The sequence below is a fragment of the Heterodontus francisci genome, chromosome 5 (genome assembly GCF_036365525.1).
Source record: "Heterodontus francisci isolate sHetFra1 chromosome 5, sHetFra1.hap1, whole genome shotgun sequence".
Taxonomy (NCBI): domain Eukaryota; kingdom Metazoa; phylum Chordata; class Chondrichthyes; order Heterodontiformes; family Heterodontidae; genus Heterodontus; species Heterodontus francisci.
Window position 1 is genome coordinate 164,627,822 of NC_090375.1, and position 20,762 is coordinate 164,648,583.

The following is a 20,762-nucleotide window of genomic DNA, read 5'->3' on the forward strand; positions in this document are numbered from 1 at the left end:
CAGCTGGAGGAGGGGTGGAGAGCAAGTGAGTGACTAGAGACAGGGTGGCACGAGCGGGGAACAATGGGCCGGGCAGTTGGGGGCAGCAGCGAGGTCTGGAGCAAGCAGCTGATGGGGGCAGAAGCGGTTGGTGGGGAGGAGGGGGAGAAAGTAAGTTGCCGAGGGGGGAGAGCGGCCAGTGGGGCGGGAGCTCGTAGCTGCGTTTAGGTGAATTCAGTCCTAGTCAGTCATTTAAACGAATCACAATAACAAATTGGTCGCACATTTTATACTCTGCCCGATTTTCTTTTCCATCGATCAGGGTGCCAATTCACTATTTTCCAATGGAAATTCAATCATAAAATTATTTTTGTATTTAATAGGGTTATTGGAATATTAAATGGATTTGAGGATTACAATTGGTATCCTATAACTACATAGTAGCATATTACTGGGCTTCCATCCAACTTAATGTAAGGTTAGTTTGCTAGAACGATCTAGCCATATGCATTTCCTGTGATAAATTGAGCAGCGCCATCTTTAATCCTGGCAGCTGCCTGAATGTCACAGACACTGACGTTCCAGTTGAAGAGCCTGCATTTGCGCATGTGCATGTACTGCACCACCTTGTGGCTGCATTGTCAGCAAACACAGCCTTTTTTGTCAGTTCATAATTTGATAAACTCTCATCTGGCAACAGGGAATAAACCTCAGGGGCTTTTCCGGTTAGCTTGCTTTGTAATAAAAGAGGCCAGGACTCAGCTGGCCATTTTAGCTGCCTTGCCAGTTTCTCAAAGGGCACAAAAAATGCTTCTACGTCTTTCTCATTGAATTTTGGGATTAGTTTTAACAATTTTGTACCCAACCCTGAATTATGCTTCTCCATTTTGGCCATGCTTTCACTAGAGTTACACTGTCGCCCCCTAGTTAACTCAAGCCGCTTCAGCTCTCTTTCTTCGCATTCCTTCTGGAATACTCTTACTCTTTCCTCCCTCTCTCTCATTCCTTCTCCTGTCTTTCTCTCTCTCTCTCCTCTCTTTCTTTCTCTTCATGTTCCTTCTGGAAGACTCTCTCTTTCTCCCTCTCCTCTAATTCAAGTTTCCTCTGTTCCATTTGTAGCTTTGCCAGCAATACCCTGTCAGTAACGGCTTCTAACCCTATTTCTGCTTCTTCAGATTCAAGGGAAAAATGGTTGGCCACTAGCCTTAGGAGTTCAGACTTCCTAGCCTTGCCATGTATAGTGATCCCACACTGCTCAGCCATTTTTCTCAACTCCTCCATAGACAGTGCTTTTAACTTATCCCAAGTTACTTCACCCTGGCTTGGAGAGCTACTAGCTTCAGTTGCAGACATGTTCGCATTCAATCACACACAGTCGCAAGAAAACCTGTATTAATCTTGCTTTTTTTTTGATTGGGAACAATTTGGCTTCCCACTTCCAATTTCTCTCGTTTGTCTGTGGATCAATTCTGGACGCTAGCACCCAAATTTCTGTTACAACAAGTAGATAAAGAGGTCTATGGGTTCCCTTTCAGCCTTCACCTGGTCTTACTGAAACAGGATTTTATTTTTCAACACACCGTTTTCAGCTCCCCCTTTGTAAATCCTTGTTCACCACTTTCCAATTATAAGGCAAAAAAATGAGCATAAACAGGCTTTCTTAGGTTTAAAGAAGAAAAGTGAAATTTATTAAAAGTTAAACGCTAATTTGGTTGATGCCTACGGACACACGAAGCACCCACGCTTCGTGGCCACTGGGAGGAGTTTTCCTTTCAGCCAAGCCTAATTCTAACTTCCATATACTACTTATACCAAGTTTTTCTATCAAGCTGTCACTGGATATTGATCAGGAGTTAGAAACCTGGGCCTAGAAATTCAGGAGTTAGAAACCCAGGCAAAGAAATTGATGAGCAAGAGGGCCATGCAAAATTGGTCCTCTTGCATCAACACATCACATTGCTGGGGGTACTAGTCCTGCCCCAAAAGGAAACATGCCTGTCATGAAAAAGATGGAAATCTGGCAAGACGCAAGCAGCAGAGCAATAGTGAGACTGGGAGAGGGAGACGGAGATCAGGAGGGCGACGAGTGGTTGTCTGCACTAAAGGCCTGCTCAGGTCAGAAAATTAAAAACCCGACCTGAACCCGACAGAACCACATCGGACCCGAGCCTGACCCGCCCCGAATCCTTCCATTTTTTCTCGCGCCTGACCGACCCGAGCTCAACCCTACCCCACCCAAGCCCGACCCGACCATCAGAATGTTCACTTTACCTATCTTCCAATTCCGAATCCGTTTTTCACTTCTTCAGTTTGTGCCGATAAGCAACAAAAACTGTAATTGGACTTGAAAGGTTGTTTAAAAAGATGAAGATTGGAGCCAAGAAGTCAGTGATTTTTTGTTCACGAGTTAAACAGAAACCCATGGAGTTGTGCCCAAACAGGTTGTGCCACACTGTTCCAGTATCTGTATTGTTTAAAATAACACAGCAATTGCCCGAAGGCTCAGAAAATATCATTATACATTACCTAGACTCCTGCTTTACAGGTTGAAATACTTGTTATAAGTTTATCTAGTGAGCAGCTGAGATGTAGAGACCAGGAAGATCCTGAGTGATTAATTATTATAAAATATACAGTATATAAAAAATATGAAATGATCACTGTCAGGACTCTAGTCTACACACATACAGTACTGTACTGTATGTGTGGTTGTCTGCACTAAAGGCCTGCTTAGACTGGAAGACCCGGAAGTGCGATCTGACCCGACCCGACCCGAACTTGACACATGTCACCGGATCCTGTCGGGTTCAGGTTGGGTAGCAGGCCTTTAGTCTGCACAGCCCGCAGTTTTAACGTGGAGCCAGGGGGAGCACTCCTGACCCCACATTCAGGTAACTATAAAATGATTTACTTAGCTTTTTGGTTGAAGGCAAGTGGTTTGGCTGCTGTACGCCCGAGAGAACTGATTGTAGCAAGCACTTCTCAGGTGCCAACTAATTTCAAGAAGGGGTCTGAAATACCTATTCGGCCCCCCAATTTGCATTGGCAATGGACCGAATGCCTCTTTCAGTGGATGCCTTGAGCATGACAGGGTACCTTAACCAATATGAGTGCTCAGATGCCATATTGGACCCTTTGGTGCCCATTTTTCACAATTCAATTTCTAGGCTTATGTTTTTTGCTTTCTCCCGAGCCCAACAATACACAACTATAATGACTCTGCTAGAGTTCCAGCTGAAATCAGCAGAGACCAGGAGCTAGATTTTCTCTTTGGGGGCAGGAAACAGAGGTTGGGACTGATTCTGGGTCCCAAACCCACCCCCGGGGTGAAACAATCACTTATCTGTGACTTTCCCCGGGGCAGCCAATTAATAGCCAGAGGGCAGGTTTGAGTTCCAATTAATGACAGTGGGCGGGCTCTTGAAGCTGGAGGGCCAAACAGAGGCCTTCCAGCTTGAGAGGCACAGCATACTCTAATGAAAGGTAAGTCAGAGAGAGGATGCTTTAACATACAGGCACCCTTTCTTCAGCTTTTTAAAGTATTTATTTAAAAAGCAGATTCTGCAACCAGTCCACCACTGTGGGGGAGAAGCCCCTCTACAGGGCAATCTGGGGCTGCTCTTACCCCCCAGGTAGGCAGGGAGGGCCTCTAGGTCTGCCTGGAGGGCTGACCCCCTAGCCTGTCACCGGGTACTCACCTCCAGGCATCTAAACTGGCCCCTATTGCCTATAGGAACCTAGACACCAACTGGAAAATTCCAGTCAGCCTTCTTTAATTGGCGTCAATAGGCCCTTAATGAGCCTGTCAGCTGATGGGTAGCCCTGCCAGCTCCCCACCCCCCCCCACCACCCTGCCACCCCACCCCCATTCCACCTATGCAAAAACAACTCAGAGGCAAGATGGAGCCAGGGAACCAGCACACAGGCTGGCAGGGCTAATTTTCAGCCCTGCCTGCTTCTGATGGACTGAAAATCCAGCCCCAGGGTTTTGATTTGCAATGTTTGGACTAACAGATTAAAGGGCGGCTAGCCGACCCAAACCCGACGGGACCTGACGACATGTCGGGTTTGGGTTGGGTCGGGTCACACTTCTGGGTCTGGCATTCGGGCTCGGGTCGGGTCGGGCCAGGTCGGACACGCTCTATCACAACCTCAGGTAAGTGGCTCCAATGTTAATGTAATTTTTGGACTAGAAAGGTGGTTTTGTTACAGTTATTTTAAGCTTGTGCAGATCAGCAGCAAAGTGAAAAACGGAAGGTTAGGTTAACTGATGGTCGGGTCTGGTCGGGCGTGGGAGAAAATGGAAGGACTTGGGCCGGGTCAGGCTCGGGGTCGGATGTGGTTCTGTTGGGCTCGGGTCGGGTTTTATTTGCAGATCCGAGCCGACTTTTATAACAGATTCTTATGCAAGTATATTTTCACTGAAAAAATAACAAGTGGCTGCTAAAGTGTAAGTGTGTTTCAAAACAAACCTGAAGATGTACGATGTATATTAATGGTGGAGTTGAATTCTGGGCTTCCTTGATCAAGATAGATGATGGCTTCAATTGGCAGTGGACCATTGCACTCAGCCCCATTAAATGTAAAGTACCAACGCTGACAGCAGGCGCTTTTGCATTTCAGACGAAGGGAACCAGTGAATAATACTCTGAGAGCACTGTCTGTGCGCATCTTGGTGAATGTACATTCCTGAGGCAAGACAAATAGGCATAAAATCAACACAGTGTCAAAATATTGTACATATGCTGTGATTTTGTAAATCACATACTCTCCTATTAGTTAACCTCCACATACAAATAGGTGAATATCTATAAAGGCAAGTGGCTACAGAGCTGGTGTGGGAAAGAGCAGTTCCTTTTCATGAGACACTGATGCCAAATACTAGGACAGGAAGGAGCTGTACTGAGGGGATGCACTCCACCTGGTCCGGGATGGGTTCCGTGTTCTAGAGGAAAGGTAAAATGGGGGGAGGGATGCACAGAAAATCAAATCAGCCTCAATATAAACAAAACAGGAAAGGAGAGCATAGTAAAGAAACTAAGTGAGGAGTTAGTTGGTCAAGTAATAAATAGAATTATGGAATAGGAGTGTAAAAAGATAGTTAAAAATAAAGTAAGAGGAACTGTTATTAAAATTGAGTTAAACTGTACAGAAATGCATACAGAGTCCATAATAAAACAGGAGAACTGAAGGCAATAATATGTTGCGAAGAACCAGACATAGTAGGAATTACTGAGACTTAGCGACAGAAAAATCAGGACTGGGAATTAAACATTGCAGGGAATAACATACTTAAGCAAGATAGAGAGGGGAAAGAGGTGGTGGTAGTGGAGTAGCTGTACTTACTAAGGGAAACATAATGACAGTAGAAAAAAATGACACTTACTCCCATTCCCCCATGATGAATGGTTAATCAGGAAAAGTACATAGTGTTGCTTGTGGCTCTGGAAATGCATCCCAACATGAGTCATCGTCTGACAAAAAGAAAGCGAAGGGAAACATGCTAATGCTCTCAGGGACTTATTTATTCCATGTTTGAGGAAGACCTTCAAAAGTTTTAGAATGAATTGGGTATTCTACAGTTCACTATTATGTATCTTTATTTTGCACTTACCATCCAAATTGAACTTAAACCTTAATTGAAATAGTTTGTTTTGATACAAGATTAATTTAAGAGAAAATAATGAAGTGAAATTAATTCCATCTGTGCATTATGGATTTTAAAACTCTCCCAAATTTGGGTTACACCATGGTGAATTATAACCTATGTTTGGTTGCAGATGTATTTTAAGACAAACATATCTGATTTTTTGTAGATGTAAATTTAGGGTCATAATGACAGTAGAAAAAAATGACACTTACTCCCATTCCCCCATGATGAATGGTTAATCAGGAAAAGTACATAGTGTTGCTTGTGGCTCTGGAAATGCATCCCAACATGAGTCATCGTCTGACAAAAAGAAAGCGAAGGGAAACATGCTAATGCTCTCAGGGACTTATTTATTCCATGTTTGAGGAAGACCTTCAAAAGTTTTAGAATGAATTGGGTATTCTACAGTTCACTATTATGTATCTTTATTTTGCACTTACCATCCAAATTGAACTTAAACCTTAATTGAAATAGTTTGTTTTGATACAAGATTAATTTAAGAGAAAATAATGAAGTGAAATTAATTCCATCTGTGCATTATGGATTTTAAAACTCTCCCAAATTTGGGTTACACCATGGTGAATTATAACCTATGTTTGGTTGCAGATGTATTTTAAGACAAACATATCTGATTTTTTGTAGATGTAAATTTAGGGTCTGTTTTAATCTAACCCACCCTTGGGAAAATTACAAGATCATATGCAACGGTGGTTTTGCACCTTGCCCGATTGAATTCTCCATTGTATTTAATGGACAGTAGTATTGAGAAGAATATAAAACTGGCATTCCATCCAATCCCATGGATTCACTGCCCAGTGAGTTGAGTTAAAATTATTCCCAAACTTTAAAGTTTAAAATAGTTGTTTGAAGGTTTTCATGCTGAGAGCAGTAAGGGTGAATATGAGGATTTTACAGTTTACACAATGTGAATTTGCTCTGAAAAGAGCAGTTGTTTCCTTGAGAAAGGAGTCCTAAGAAGAACTGGCAGATCTCGATGTTTCAGGCAGCGTACTGTAAAATTTAAGTCCAACATAAGACATCCAAAAAGCTCCACTCCATCCTATATAACCACAAAGGCAAGAAATCATCTTTCCTCCCACATGCCAAAGACTTGCAGGTCGATAGGTAAATTGGCCATTATAAATTGTCACTAGTATAGGTAGGTGGTAGGGAAATATAGGGACAGGTGGGGATGTGGTAGGAATATGAAATCAGTGTCGGATTAGTATAAATGGGTGGTTGATGGTCGGCACAGACTAGGTGGGCTGAAAGGCCTGTTTCAGTGCTGTATCTCTAAACTAAAACTAAACTAAACTAAACAATAAACCAGGAATTTACAGCATGCCTTGCGACAGCAGACCCATCTACATCAGAGGAACAGGCCACAGTCTACATACTAGACTCATGGAACAAGGAACACTAAGTCTGCTTCAAACACAGTGAATGGAACCAATCAGCCATCGTCAAGCATGCTCAACTCAATAACCACTGCATCGAATGGTCCAATTCCAAACTCATCCATTACACACTGGTGTACAAGAAGCATCAGGGAGGCAAAGGAGATCTATCAACGCCACATTGTCCTCCAAGACAGTGGCCCGCTTATTAGTGATCTCTGGCTACCCCTATTCAAAAAACACATTACCACCCCGCTCAACAGCTAACATACCTCAACAAGAACAATAGTATATATCAACTTATCACGACACACAATAGCTGACCAATCAGCAGCAAGAGCACCAGCATGTACCGACTTATCACAGAACATAATTAGCCAACCAACAGCAGCAAGAACAGGAACATGTAATGACCTATGAGCAGTAAGATCCCACCCGCACTCGCATTCTTCGCCACATATAAATCCAGTGTTTCCACCCATTCCGGTTATTTTTCCAGATGACGGGCAGAGTACACTTCCTGAAACGTCAAGGCCTGCCAGTTCTCCTTTGAACACCTTTTTCAAGGAAACAACTGCTCTTTTTAGAGTAAATTCACATTGTGTAAACCATAAAATAGTCTGACTCTTGGTTTAAAATAGTAATTCTTTTTTTCTTATACAATATCGGAACATTTTCTTGGTAATAGACTTCATGAAGATTGATCCAAGTGAATGAGTCACACGAAATCAGTTCAGAACTGCTCAGTGTATCATCTGGGGAACACAAATGGATAATGAAAACATACATTGTGAAACTTAGCATCTTTGTTTTAACCTGTACTGAAATATCACGCATGAATACTCTACAGAGAACATCTTTGCAGTACAAGCACAAGAGTGGGATGACACTGCTCCTGAATCAATTTATACTTAATACTGTAATCAGATGCAGAGCAAATAGCTTCAATATAACATATTAATACATAACTAAAATTAATATACCCTTCTCATACTTCATCTGAATCTCAGAGCACTTTACACATAAAGAGCTGGATTAGTGTCTTATCAATGTCAAAAATCTGAAAATATAAATAAATGAAGCTTGATGTCCATAATCTCCCATTGCCAACAGAGGTCTTTAGTTGAGATTATTTTTCCTTCCCTCTTCCTAGCCCAGGGAACGGAGAGAAAATGTAGCACCCTCAATGCTTCTCTAGCTGAAATAAGCAAACACTGCAGTGACCAGATATTGTACTTGGGATCTTCCAAGTTAGTATTGCTTAGTACCACACTATGCTAAGCTTTAACCCACTACACAACCTCTCACCAAAACTGACCCTCAAAATTGAGTACCTCCAAACAAATGGACAATTCAATCATGTGAGTTCCCTGGTCAAACATTTATTAATCACATTTTGTAAGCCAGAAGTGAAATTTATGCTTATTCAACTGAAAGAAGTTAGTGCTGGAAAATGGAACATACACCCTGTTTTGCATGCAATTTCAGTGTTATCGGCTTCTTAAGAGACCAATGGGTTAATCTTTACCTTGACTGCCTACACAATAATAACCCCATAGCTAAAGGTCTCCATTCCTGGCAACATCTTCGTAAATCTCCTCTGTACCATTTCTAGTACAATCACATTCTTCCTGTATGCAGCAACCAGAACTATACGCGGTATTCTCGCTATAGCCTAACTAGTGTTTCATATAGATCTAATATAACCTCCCTGCTCATATATTCTATATTTTCGCTGATTAAGAAAAGTATCAAGTATGTCTTCTTAACCAACTTATCTACCTGTTGTGCTACCTTCAGGGACATACACTCCAAGGTCCCTCTGTTCCTCTACACTTGTCAGAATCTAACCACTTATTGTGTACTCCCTTTCCTTTTTTGCCCTCCCCAAATGCATTTCCTCACACTTCTCTGGATTGAATTCCATTAGCCACTTTTTTGCCCACCTGACCAGTCTATTGATATCATCCTGTTGTCTACAGCACTCTTTTTTACCATCAACTAGACAAACAATTTTTGTATCATTTGCAAACTTCTTAATCATTACCCCAAGTCTAAATCATTGATATATACCAGAAAAGCTTGGGATTTAGTACTGAGCCCTGTGGAACTCTACTGGAAAGAGGCTTCCAGACTGGAAAATGATGTTCAAAGCCTCCACTATTTCCTCCTTTGCTTCTCTTAGCAGCCTGGGATAGATTTCATCTGGGCCTGGTAACATATCCATTTTCAAAGATGTTAAACCCCTTAATATTTCCTCTCTCAATACATTTATACCATCCAATATTTCATACTCCTCCTCCTTAACTACAATTTCTGCATCGTTCCCTTCTTTTGTGAAGACAGATGTAAAGTATTCATTAAGAACCATGCCCACATCTTCTGCCACCACACACAAACTACCTTTTTGGTCTCTGATTGGCCCTACTAGTTCCTTAGTTATCCTCTTGCTCTTTTTATATTTATATAACATCTTTGGGTTTTCCTTGGAGGGGTGAAGGTGGAAGTTACAGCCTTAGGAACTTACCTTCCTCTATTGGACACATGGCTGTATAAGTAGTAATGGTATCCATAGTCTTCATAAGACATCTGTCCCTTGTTACAGTTGCTTTTGGATGCACCATATTGTTATGCCATTCAATATGTGTAGAAACACAAGAAGTGCTCCTCTATATAAATGTAAATTTCCACCCTTCCTGCCGTCCACCCCCAAATTCTGCACCAAATTCTCTACCACTGACAGATTTTACATAGTATTTACAGCACCAAAACAGGCCATTCGGCCCAACAGGTCCATGTTTATGCTCCACAGAAGCCTCCTCCCATCCATCATCATCTCAACCCCTCAACACATCCTAATATTTCTTTCTCACTCATCTGTTTATCTAGCTACCCCTTATGTGCATCTATACTAGTCACCTCAACTACTCCTTCAGGTAGTGAGTTGCACATTCTAAACACCTGATGAAAGGGAACCTACTTGAGAGGGTGGGGGTCAATGTAACAATATGCTAAATTGAAATTAGCTCATGCATAGCTTTCTATCAGCCTTCAATTATACCCGTGCTTAAAAACGGAAATTTTAAAGGGTGTGGGGACAGAGCTGGAGAGTGCCATTAGACCCAATGGCTTATATCGAGAAAAATTCCAGTGCAGAATTGATGAGCCAAATGGCATCGTCTGTGCTGCAACATTCTATGACTCTTTCTGGGTCAAGGACCTCTGAAGACAGTTTTTTCCTCATGATCCACTACAGAGGTTGAACACTATAAAGTGGTTCTGTATATCTAAATACCAGTGTTACAGTGGTTGAATCCTTAGTGGAACTTGACATTTGGGTGAATGTCTCCAGGGACGAAGTCCAGATGAACCAGTTCTTTGAAACACAGAAATGTGAATATCAGCTACAGACACTCGTGAAAAGGAAGGGCAAGACTGTTGTACCACATAATAATTGTATTTTGTTAATATCTGAGAATGTTATGGGGCACATATGATGCCAATTTGGAATTATTACATGTAAAAGCCAGAACATTTTGACTTAAATGTTACAATTGTGTACATGGCTATTGCTTATGAATTTCCAGTACTATCCAGGCAGGTTCACCCTGAAAGAGAATTTTTTGTCAAGATCCCTTTAAGTGATGTGGATAGTTTTAAAATACTGTGACATTATGACATTTTCCCGCACTGGTCTGAAACCACAGGCTAGAGGTCAAGCATTTTGGCTTCCAAGGAAATTGTAGCATCAGCAATGCTCTGCTTTTCTCCAGACATCAGCATCAAATGTCAACTGTGAAAACTCAGGCTCACAAGATTTAATACTTTCCTCAAGGTGCACTTGCCTGCTGAAGACATTAATATTGAGGCTGCTACAAATCTTGAACCTGATACTGACTGAGCCATCATTGGACTTGTACTTCATGTTGGATTCCTATATTAGGAGAAATTACTTGACTTGACCTTTAGGTAACCTTGTATTTCTCAGGCTTAGAATGTGATTTTAATGTTTTAGTCTCTAATGTTATTGAGTCTCTGGAGTCCCTGTTTATTTAACAGTTGGCAGAATTTGCAGGTGGAACAATTTTCCAAGTATGTGCTTGTGAAAATTTCAGCCACCATCGGCGCACACTTGGAGAATTGTCCCTACTGTGCTGACATTAAATATGGATCTTAGCAATAAGAATTACAACAACATACTTTTATTTAGCATCCTTCACATAGAAGAATGTCTCTAAATACTTTACAAGGAAGAATAGAAAAATGGTGAACAAAAAATATTAGAGGCAAAATAGACTGAAGACAATGTTGAACATATAGGAATAGGTTTTAAGGAGACTTCTGAAGGAAGTGAATTGAGTGGCTGAAGGATTGGCCTTTTATGGTGAAGTACAGAAAGCTGGAAATGGTGTTAGAGTAGAGTTTGGGCTGAGATTAATAGCTGGCGAAGATCATTGACATGAGGTAAAGTGGTAATGTGGTGGTATTTGAAACCTAATAAAAGGAGCTTGAAATTGATAGGCTTGACAGTAGAGAGCCAGTGAAATGTAGCAAAGATGGAGGTGATGAATGTGCAAACTCTGCAAGAAAAGACCAGTGACCTGCAGGGCTACAGACCTAGTGCAGGAAGGTGGGATTAGGCTGGGTAGCTCTTCATCGTCCAGCATAGACATGATGGGCCGAATGGCCACCTTCTGTGTCGTTAATTTTCTATGAGTTCTATGATTCCTATGAAGACAGAGATACAGTGTTTTAGATTAACTGAAGTTTATAAAGAGTGAAAGAGGGATATCTAAAAAAGGTGGTATTTGAAAATTCAAGCCTTAAGGTGCTGATGTTATGAAGTAGATTTTTAGCAGAGGATGAGGAAACTAGATGCACACGCAAGAAAGATACAAAGGTAGTAAAACTGCTGTAGAGATAAGTGACCAGATCCGAGGTAAAAAGGACAGCAGATCATCTAGTTCATTATAAGTTCCTTATCCATGCTACGAAACAAATGAACATATTTGTAATAGTTACGATCTCAGTGAGACCATTAACGTTAAAATACGAGATGTGAACTCCCCAGACCAATTTAAAGAAGTACGTGACAAGATTTCATGTTATAATACTTTTGCTACAACCACTAAACTAAAAATCAACATTAACTAAACAGTACTTTGTAAGTAGCTAATACACTAAATTACAGAGGAAAGTATTTCCCTTTAACTTATTAAAACACTTGAAAACACCACACTACATTTAAACGTTATACAGTGTCCTCAGTGAAGCGATATTTTTGCAGTTAAAAGTCCCAAACTCCTCCCAGTTGGAATGAGTTGAATCTCCCAGTCCTTCTCAAAGTCAACATCCTCTTCACTCACTTCCTGTGAGCAGTTTAGACCTGGACTTCCTTGCATAAGATGAGCTCTGGTGACCCTTTAGTCTTTTTTCCTCCACAAACCTCAGCTTTTGAAATAGGTTCAAGTATTAGCAGCCTTTCACTGTATTAGTGTTCTGAGAGCAGAGGTTTTTTTCTCTCTCTCTCTTCTGAGATTGCCACTGCTGGTCTGTGTGTCTTCCAGTTTTCCTTACGGCCTCCAGACTTCTGAAAGCCTGTTGAATTTATCCAGAATCAAAAGCCAATAGTCATTTTTGTTTTACAATATTCAGAGTCCATAAGTCTGTCCCTCTCAAAACCAACTGGGCCGTCCTTTGTTTCCAAGTGTTAGTAATTGCAACTCATATTTGCATTTTGAGCCCCTGGTTCCCTGTTTATGATCTGAGAGTCTGGGAGAGTGAAACCCATTGCCGTCAGGTGTTACAACCTTGTACTCTGCTTTCAGAAGGGTCTTTGATCTGGATTCCTTGTTTGCATGATAACCAAGATCCCTGGCTTGTTTTGGGGCATTAAGGATTACTGTTTTAAAAACATAATCATACTATAAAGTCCAGCATTCATAACAGCAACAATAAGTGAATCATAAAAAATTAAGTGTCTAAATAGGGTAAAGGAGCAGAGGAATCTGGGAGTACAGATGCACACGTCTCTAGAGTAGTGAAGCGGGTTAATAAGGCCATAAAAAACAAAGCACTGGGATTCAATTCTAGAGATCGAATCGAAAAGCAAAGAAGCTTTGTTAAATTTGTATAGAATCTTGGTTGGACCACAGTTGCAGTACTGTGAACTGTTCTAGTCTTCAAATTTGACAGTGGTTAAAATGTTACCACAACGAGTAATTGATTTGACTAGCACAGATACATTTAAGGGGAAGTTAGATAAGTACGAAGGAGAAAAGAATAGAATATGTTGATGGCGTTAGATGAAACAGGGTGGGAGGAAGGTCATGTGGAGTTGAAATTTACCTACAATAGACTAATTAAAATGGAATAAAGACAGGAACTTAGATTGTTTTGTTAATTCAGGTTTGGCAAGGTATATTTTATCAGTTTACGGTATATAGAGATATCAAGATCAAAATAAGGGAATCCAGAGGTATGGGGATAGGAAGGGAAAGTCGAGTTGAGGAGAAGATCAGCCATGATCTTATTGAATAACAAAGCAGGCTGTATGGCTTATTCCTGCTCCTATTTTCCTTGTATTTGACATGTGGAGTATAAACACCAGCATGTGCCTGTTGGGCCGAAATGCCTGTTTCTGTGTTGTAAATTCTGGGCCTGAAATTCATACGCATACAAAGGCCTACCTGGTTTCCCAGGGCAAGGCAACACCACCAGCTCGACCCACGCAGCGTTCTTCAAGGATATGGGCACATGCGGGTGCATCCCTTGCATGCACCCGAGTACGTTAAATTGCCGCTGTCCTGACGTCACAAAACCCAACCAACTTATGTGACAGCAGGAACCTAAATTTAGACAATATAGGACCTGGCAACGCCTTGTCCATCCCTGATAAAAGAAGTGTGAAGCAGTAAAATGTGTCCTACAGCAGAGTTATTTAAAAGGCCAGGCACCCTCGTTGTAGGTAAGTTAAATTTTTGGAACTTTTTCCGATTGCAAAGTGTATGAAGGTACTCTGGAGTGTTTTTGGAGGTGTTTTGGTGAGTTCCAGCATTGCTGCATCCTCACAGGGGAGTAGGTTACCTGGGCACACAATGGCAGCAGTGACAGTGCCTCTGGATCTGCAGCACAACTGGGAGATGGGGCAGAAGCTTCAGAGAGGGAAAGCTCTGCACCATGCCTTCTGTCAAGTTGGAGCTGGACTCCTCCAAGCTGCTTGATAGTGACAGGAGGTGGTCTGTCAGACCATCCAATGCTCCCAGCATCTCGGTGTGCATGCCCATTCAGCGCTATTTTATATGCTGCCCCATTGAGGTCTTCATCTGAGTCCTCTGCAGAAGTGCTTGTCTGCCACCTTGCCCTATTGTGAGCTGGTAAGTGAACCATCCTTTCACGTTGGCCTGTTTGTAGCCTACTCATGCCTCGTGACTCATCATGTGCTGATCCTAACTCTATAATAGCCTCCAAGGTAATGCAATACCAGTATCTGAGCTCTTCCTGGGGCTCCTGTGGTTGGGTAGGTGGCAGTTCCTGTGTATCTGAAAGCAGGAACTCAGAAGGGGAAGGTTCTGAGAGAGGCAGGCAGGGATGGGAAGCAAGAGGTCCATGGTCATACCATCAGCATGTTGCTCATCATGCCAGGTAGCAGGATACTAATGGTGTGCTGGAATTGAGAAGGGGCATTAAGGTAGGATGATGCAGTCATCCTCAATATTCTGACTGACTGCAGCCGACCCCATGATGAAGAGAACCACCTCCCCTGTGGGTCTCAGGAGATGCAGGCATTCTTCTCCCCTGCTCACTCGGCTCTGCTCCCTTCTGTTGTGTGCCAACTTGCTCTGCAAGAGAGAAGGCAGAATATCAGTGGCTGTGTAGCACTGTGTTTGGGTGATGTGCCTTCCAAAATTGAATAGGTTTGTGGAGGCATTAGGAAGGGTGTGTGCGGCTGGCATGTTTGGAAGGTGTGTACGGGTGAGGTGTAGTACAAGGCTGTTAGGGATGAGTCCTGTATACCAGGGTGTGCTGCTGGCTGAGTGATGGGGGCGTGATGCATTGAGCAGTGTGAGAGACTGGTTTTGTGGTGGGTAGCAGATATCATGTGAAGATGCATTCACTGACATTGACCACCCACATGAGGTCATGACTCCTCTCGTGATGCTGGTGCCAGACTTCAGAAGTTGACTTTCCTGGCCATCTGTTCCCACTCCCTTCTAAGGGTGATCATTGAGGCAGAGGTTTGGGGGTGGGGTGGGGTGGGGGGAGGTTGGCCCTCTAGTGATAGTCACCTTGACCTCCACTGGTAATGAATGTGCACCTGGTCCACTGGTAATGAGATCTTGTTCCAGGAGGCTGCAGCAATGACCTGTAATGAAAGCTGAGCCTTATGAGGCACTGGTTCTCACACATGTTGAGAAAGCTGATCCTCAGGGTCTATAGGGGCTATCGACTCCTGCTAGATGGATCTCTGTGGCCATTCCCTCTGTCCTGTGGAGTGACATGTAGTTGAGGAGAAGGTAGCAGGTGTTGCTCCTGCTGCTGCCGCCGGTGCTGTTAGTGTTGGTGTTGCTGCTCCTCTTGTTCCTCATCAGAGACCCCTGCTATAGCTGCATAAGTTGCTCCCATGCTGCAGTGAAGGCTGACAGCAAGGAAGATCAGATCAAGGTGAATAAAGTCCAAGGTAGGTGAAATGATTTACAGAAAGTTGGAAATCATCTGTGAAGCAATGAAATCACACTCTTGGAACAAATGCTGTGAGTTCAAGTCTTTCACATAGGCAGCCTAGCAGCTATGCAGTTTCACAGTTTAAAGGATTTCTAGCCTGTCAGTTTCATTGAACAATGGCTCACTGCTATGCTCTCACCTTGTTGACCCTGACAAGTTTACACAGCTCGAGAAACCTGTGTGCTGCTAAAGCCAGAATCATGGGTTAAATTCCCAATTAACTGCCTATTTAAATTTTGAAATTACTCAGCTTCAAGGGGGTTTCCCACTTGCCTACAAACCTGCCCTGGTTAAACCTGGAAGTAATTGAGGTCATGTCAGGTTTCTGTCCCACTCCACTTCTGGGCTTTAAATCCCCCCACAAGCACCTGAACCCCCACATCACACACCCCCAACCCCCAATACTCTCCTTGGCAGTTAAAATTCTGTCTGATGTCTTTTCATTCTATTTATGTTGTATCTAGTTTTAGTCACAAGGTGGCATAGTGATAGCAACAGAAAGAACCTCTGTCTGTCTCTACATGGAGATTGTAGATCGATATTCACCTTAGTTTTTTGACTGAATTTCTTTCTGTAAAAGCCTAGATATAATTTTGACTGAATTTAGTTTAAAGAATTGTCCTCTTGTCCCAACAGAAGTGAAAAGCATGGATGAATAAAACCTTGATGAAATCCTTCCCTTCATTAGTATAACTAACTCACATGTTTGACTGAGTAATGAACTCAATTTTCATATTCCATCCATGCAAAACTTCACAATTTTCTTTTAATCTCCCTGTAACTAGTCTAAATACTTTTTTGGAGGCTGACATTAGAAAACATGTTTTTGTATGAGGCAAGACTTAAAACTTACCAGTCTTACTCTTCGAATCATAGGGCTGAATTTTACTAGCCCATTGGGGATGAACTGGTAGGCGGATAGGCTGGCAAATTGGCACAGGAAGGCATCGGGTGGCGTGCCCATCATCTTCCTGCCATCATGCCATTTTGCCAGTAGCAGGAAGACTGGCAGAAGGCCTGCCTGCCCAGAGCCCAATTAAGCTACTTAGGTCACCAATTAAGGGCCTCTTCCCGCCACTGTTGGCATTACAGCAGTTGAGGGCTTGCTGCCGCGGGAGGAGACCATCTCAGTGACTTCCCTTATGCAGCAGTGTACTGCAAACTGATAGATGTTTCTTATATCTCCAGCAGTAGCCTGGCAGGAACCAGATGCATAGAAGCGCAGAGCTGCAGTTACCTTGACAGCCGTAGGCAATGTGGTCCTTGCCCTACTCTGAGGGTAGAGTTGTGGCTGCAACATTTGGCAGATTTCAGCCATGACCTCTTTAGTGAAGCACAGAAGTCTCAAACATCAATCATCACTGAATTTCAGGTAAGAGAATTGCTCCTAAACATCCTTTACCCTCTACGGATATGGCCTCCTGCTGAGAGCCTTTCTCCCCACCCTTCTCCTCCCTCTTTAAGCAGCTTGTCCTGCTCTGTGCAGCCTTTCTTCATTCTCCCAGTAATCCACAAAGAAGTCCTACCAAGCCATCCATGTCAGCATGAAACTGGTTTCAGCACAAGCTGTTAAGTTACCAACAAAAGTACTTCTGCACCAGCCAGAACATTCTCTGCACACTATTGAAATTTTAGACAAGTATGGAAAAGCTCATCAAAATGCACAGAATTGCATCAACAGCCAGGAAAAATAATCCGGCAACAGTAGTTCATGATTTCTTTGAAAAGTGCTGGTGGGAGGGGGCGTTTCTTCATGCAGTTTTAACATCATGTTCAGCTGTGCGAAGTTAAGAGAGGGTGTAGGCTGCAGCATGGAACTTGAATATGCCAACGCTGATGTGAAATCAATATTGCACACTAATTTATATCATGATCTGTTTGCTCTTCATGCTGCCAGTGGTCGTTAGGTGCGTACCACAAATCCCTTCACCAAGATGGCATCCGATGCACTAGAGACATCTGGTGTGAGCACTGATAAGACTAGAACAGTGTATTCATTGGAGTGCACGATCAATCATCCATTGTTTGACCATATTGTGTGACAAGAACAGTATATAAGTTTGTATCTTTTTGTGTGAAATCAGAGCACTATCTCAGACTGCCCAAGGTGTTCTCTCCTTGCATATGCTTGAATAAATTATCAAAACCTGTACCTGAGGCTTCTCGAGTGGTGATTGAGTTGTCCCACAAGAAGGCATTGTATTTTCAATAGTCAAAGGAATTCAGATATTTGCTAAAAGCGACTTCCATTTATATAGTGCTTCTCACACACTGAACATTTTGAATTCCTGAACTTCAGGTTCAGAAAAAAATATAGGTAGTAGCACACAATACAATTAAGTCAGTGGCGTGTTTACGGTGGTCCGGAATTCACCCTGTATGGTGGCGGATTTCAGCTTTCCATACATTTCCAAAGCATGAATACTCATTACTGTACAATTATTTCAAGTAAATCCTACCTGCCAGATTAAGCAAGTGGCGAACAGGAATCTTGTGGCACCCGGTTCACGTTCGTTTAAAGGTAGCGTACACCAGTTGGCTTTGTGCAGGTGTGTCTGAGGCCAGTGGCTTCATTTCTTGAACTCTTCAGCACAAGGAACGCCAACATTGGAATGGATGTTTGGCTCCAGGTTCAGCACCTGCAAGAGCGATTCTTCTCAGGCGATGGCGGGGATGGCAGGGGTTAGGAATAACACAGGATGGGGTCTCGGGTGCATGGAGGAGCAGAGGAGGGTATTCGGGCAGGACAGGATGGGTCTCAGCTGTATAGAGGAGCAGGTGAGGAATGGTTGTTGTGTCCAGTTTGATGAGGTGATGTTGATGATGCAATTGTCTGGGTGCAGGGTGGTTGTGTGTTGCAAAGCAGAGTTATGGTGAGGATGAGCCTAAAGGGAAGGGTGGGTGCTGTCCACGTTGGGGTGCTGTGGGACAAACTCAACGTACTGGCTGGCAGAAGAATGGTCACAGTCAAAGTGGGCAGTTGGACATGGTCGGGTGGAAGGTCAAGAGTAAGGGTTGGCTATTCAAAATGATCATAAAGAGGGGAAGGGGACTCAACAAATATATCCAGTTTGATTTTAGGAGTATCAAGAGTTAGAGTAGGCATGGCGATGGTATTGGGTGTAGGAACAGGGGGGAGGATGGCATGTATAAATTTATAGTTATGCGGTTCAAGATAATGGTATTTAATATTTAATAGAAAGACTATTGAGTTGCTATAGTTGACGTTTGTGCCTTCAGTCTTCAGTGACAGCTGCTTGCTTCATGACGGTGTTTTGCATTATTCCACAGAGACATGCCTTCTGCTGTAAGTTCTGTGGGGTCTCTCTTACAAGCCCTATGTAGTAGCTGCTGCAGCTCCATCGCAACCATGATCATTCGTGATGTGCCGGTCTAATCAAAGTGATGTAGCAGCTCAGCATCTTATGTTCCAGGGGAAATGCCTGGATGCCTGACACTATTACCATGGAGGTGCAGGTAGCTTACAACAAAGTTCAAATTGAACAAAGGGTAACAGAGGGAAGGTGTAAGGTAATATTGGGTGGGTCAAGGGTGATAGGTGCAGGCTGGAAGATGGAAGGAGGAGATTGGAAAGTGGGGAAACTTGCATGGAATGACATATGCACCATTTTGCCAAATGATACTGTAAACCACATGTCCATTCAAGGATGTCGAATCGATTGGGAGGAGACCAATGATGGTTGGGTGGAATATAGGCTGTGCGCAGTATGACCCGCCTACAAGCTATATGCTCATTATTTCAATGTTACAGCTCCATGGCAAAGCGTGGGTGAATTTTAACGCTGGTCTTACTTTACAAGTTGCAAAGCTGCAAAGACATGGGTCTCATATACCCAATTAATCTCCTACCACATGAAGAAGAGCTGAAGATATGACTGAGGAGGGCTGTTGCATCTCAGCAGCTGATGACACAACGCCAGAAGCAGGCAGGACAGGAGGCGGACACAGCTCAGAATGAGGGCATCCAGGGAAGGCATTATTGATGAATGGCACTGGCGTATGAGTTCATCCTCAAGACAAGGACAAACTTCCTTCAGATATCTGAGATTCCGTTCCAGAGATGCCTAAGGATTGCTCAATGAAATTTGTGTGAACAATCACCATGACCTGCAACCACGTGGTTCTGTTGGGATTCCCATGCCAGTTGCCCTCAACATTACTGAAGCATTCAAATTTTCTGCTACCATCGCTTTCCATGGCTCACCAGCTGACCTATGTGGCATCTCACAGGCTGCTGCTCATAGGTGAGTCAAAGAGCTGACCAATGCCCTATTCTGTCATGCCAATGATTGCATCTATTTCCCAATAGGCGAGGACAGCCAGGCAGCAAGGTCGGCTGCCTTCTGTGCCATTACTCGTTTCCCTAGAGTGCAAGGGGTGATCAGCGAGAACATTATATTTGAACGTTTCAGCAAAAAGTGATGCACTTACCTAATTAAAGCTCAAATGTGTAAAGATTCAACCTTGTAGGATGATCACAACCCCTCGCAACCTGCTTCATTTCTGTAATGTAAAAGGACGCCTTGAGGAACAGCAACAATAGCAGCAGCAGTGGAGATGACCTTAAGGCCCTGTTTAATTGGAACTTTGTTGTAAACTACCTGCACCTCCATGGTAATAGTGTCAGGCATCCAGGCATTTCCCCTGGAACATAAGATGCGGAGCTGCTACATCAGGGTGATAGGTTAATTGGCCATTATAAATTGCCCCCAGTATAGGTAGGTGGTAGGGAAATATAGGGAGAGGTGGGGATGTGGTAGGAATATGGAATTAGGGTAGGATTAGTATAAATGGGTGGTTGATGGTCGGCACAGACTCGGTGGGCCGAAGGGCCTGTTTCAGTGCTCAATCTCTAAACTAAACTAAACTAAACATCACTGTGATTAGACCAGCACATCACGAATGATCATGGTTGCGATGGAGCTGCAGCAGCTACTACATAGGGCTTGTAAGAGAGACCCCACAGAACTTACATCGGAAGGCATGTCTCT

General features: G+C 43.0%; 1 protein-coding gene across 1 annotated transcript in view; it reads right to left on the reverse strand.

The window, feature by feature from the left end:
• LOC137369639 (collagen triple helix repeat-containing protein 1-like) overlaps positions 1-20,762 on the reverse strand; it is a 57,731-nt gene that overhangs the window by 4,309 nt on the left and 32,660 nt on the right. The window contains exon 3 of the mRNA XM_068030973.1: positions 4,452-4,668. Within this exon, the coding sequence (XP_067887074.1) occupies positions 4,452-4,668 (217 nt within the window). The remainder of the gene's footprint in view (positions 1-4,451; positions 4,669-20,762) is intronic.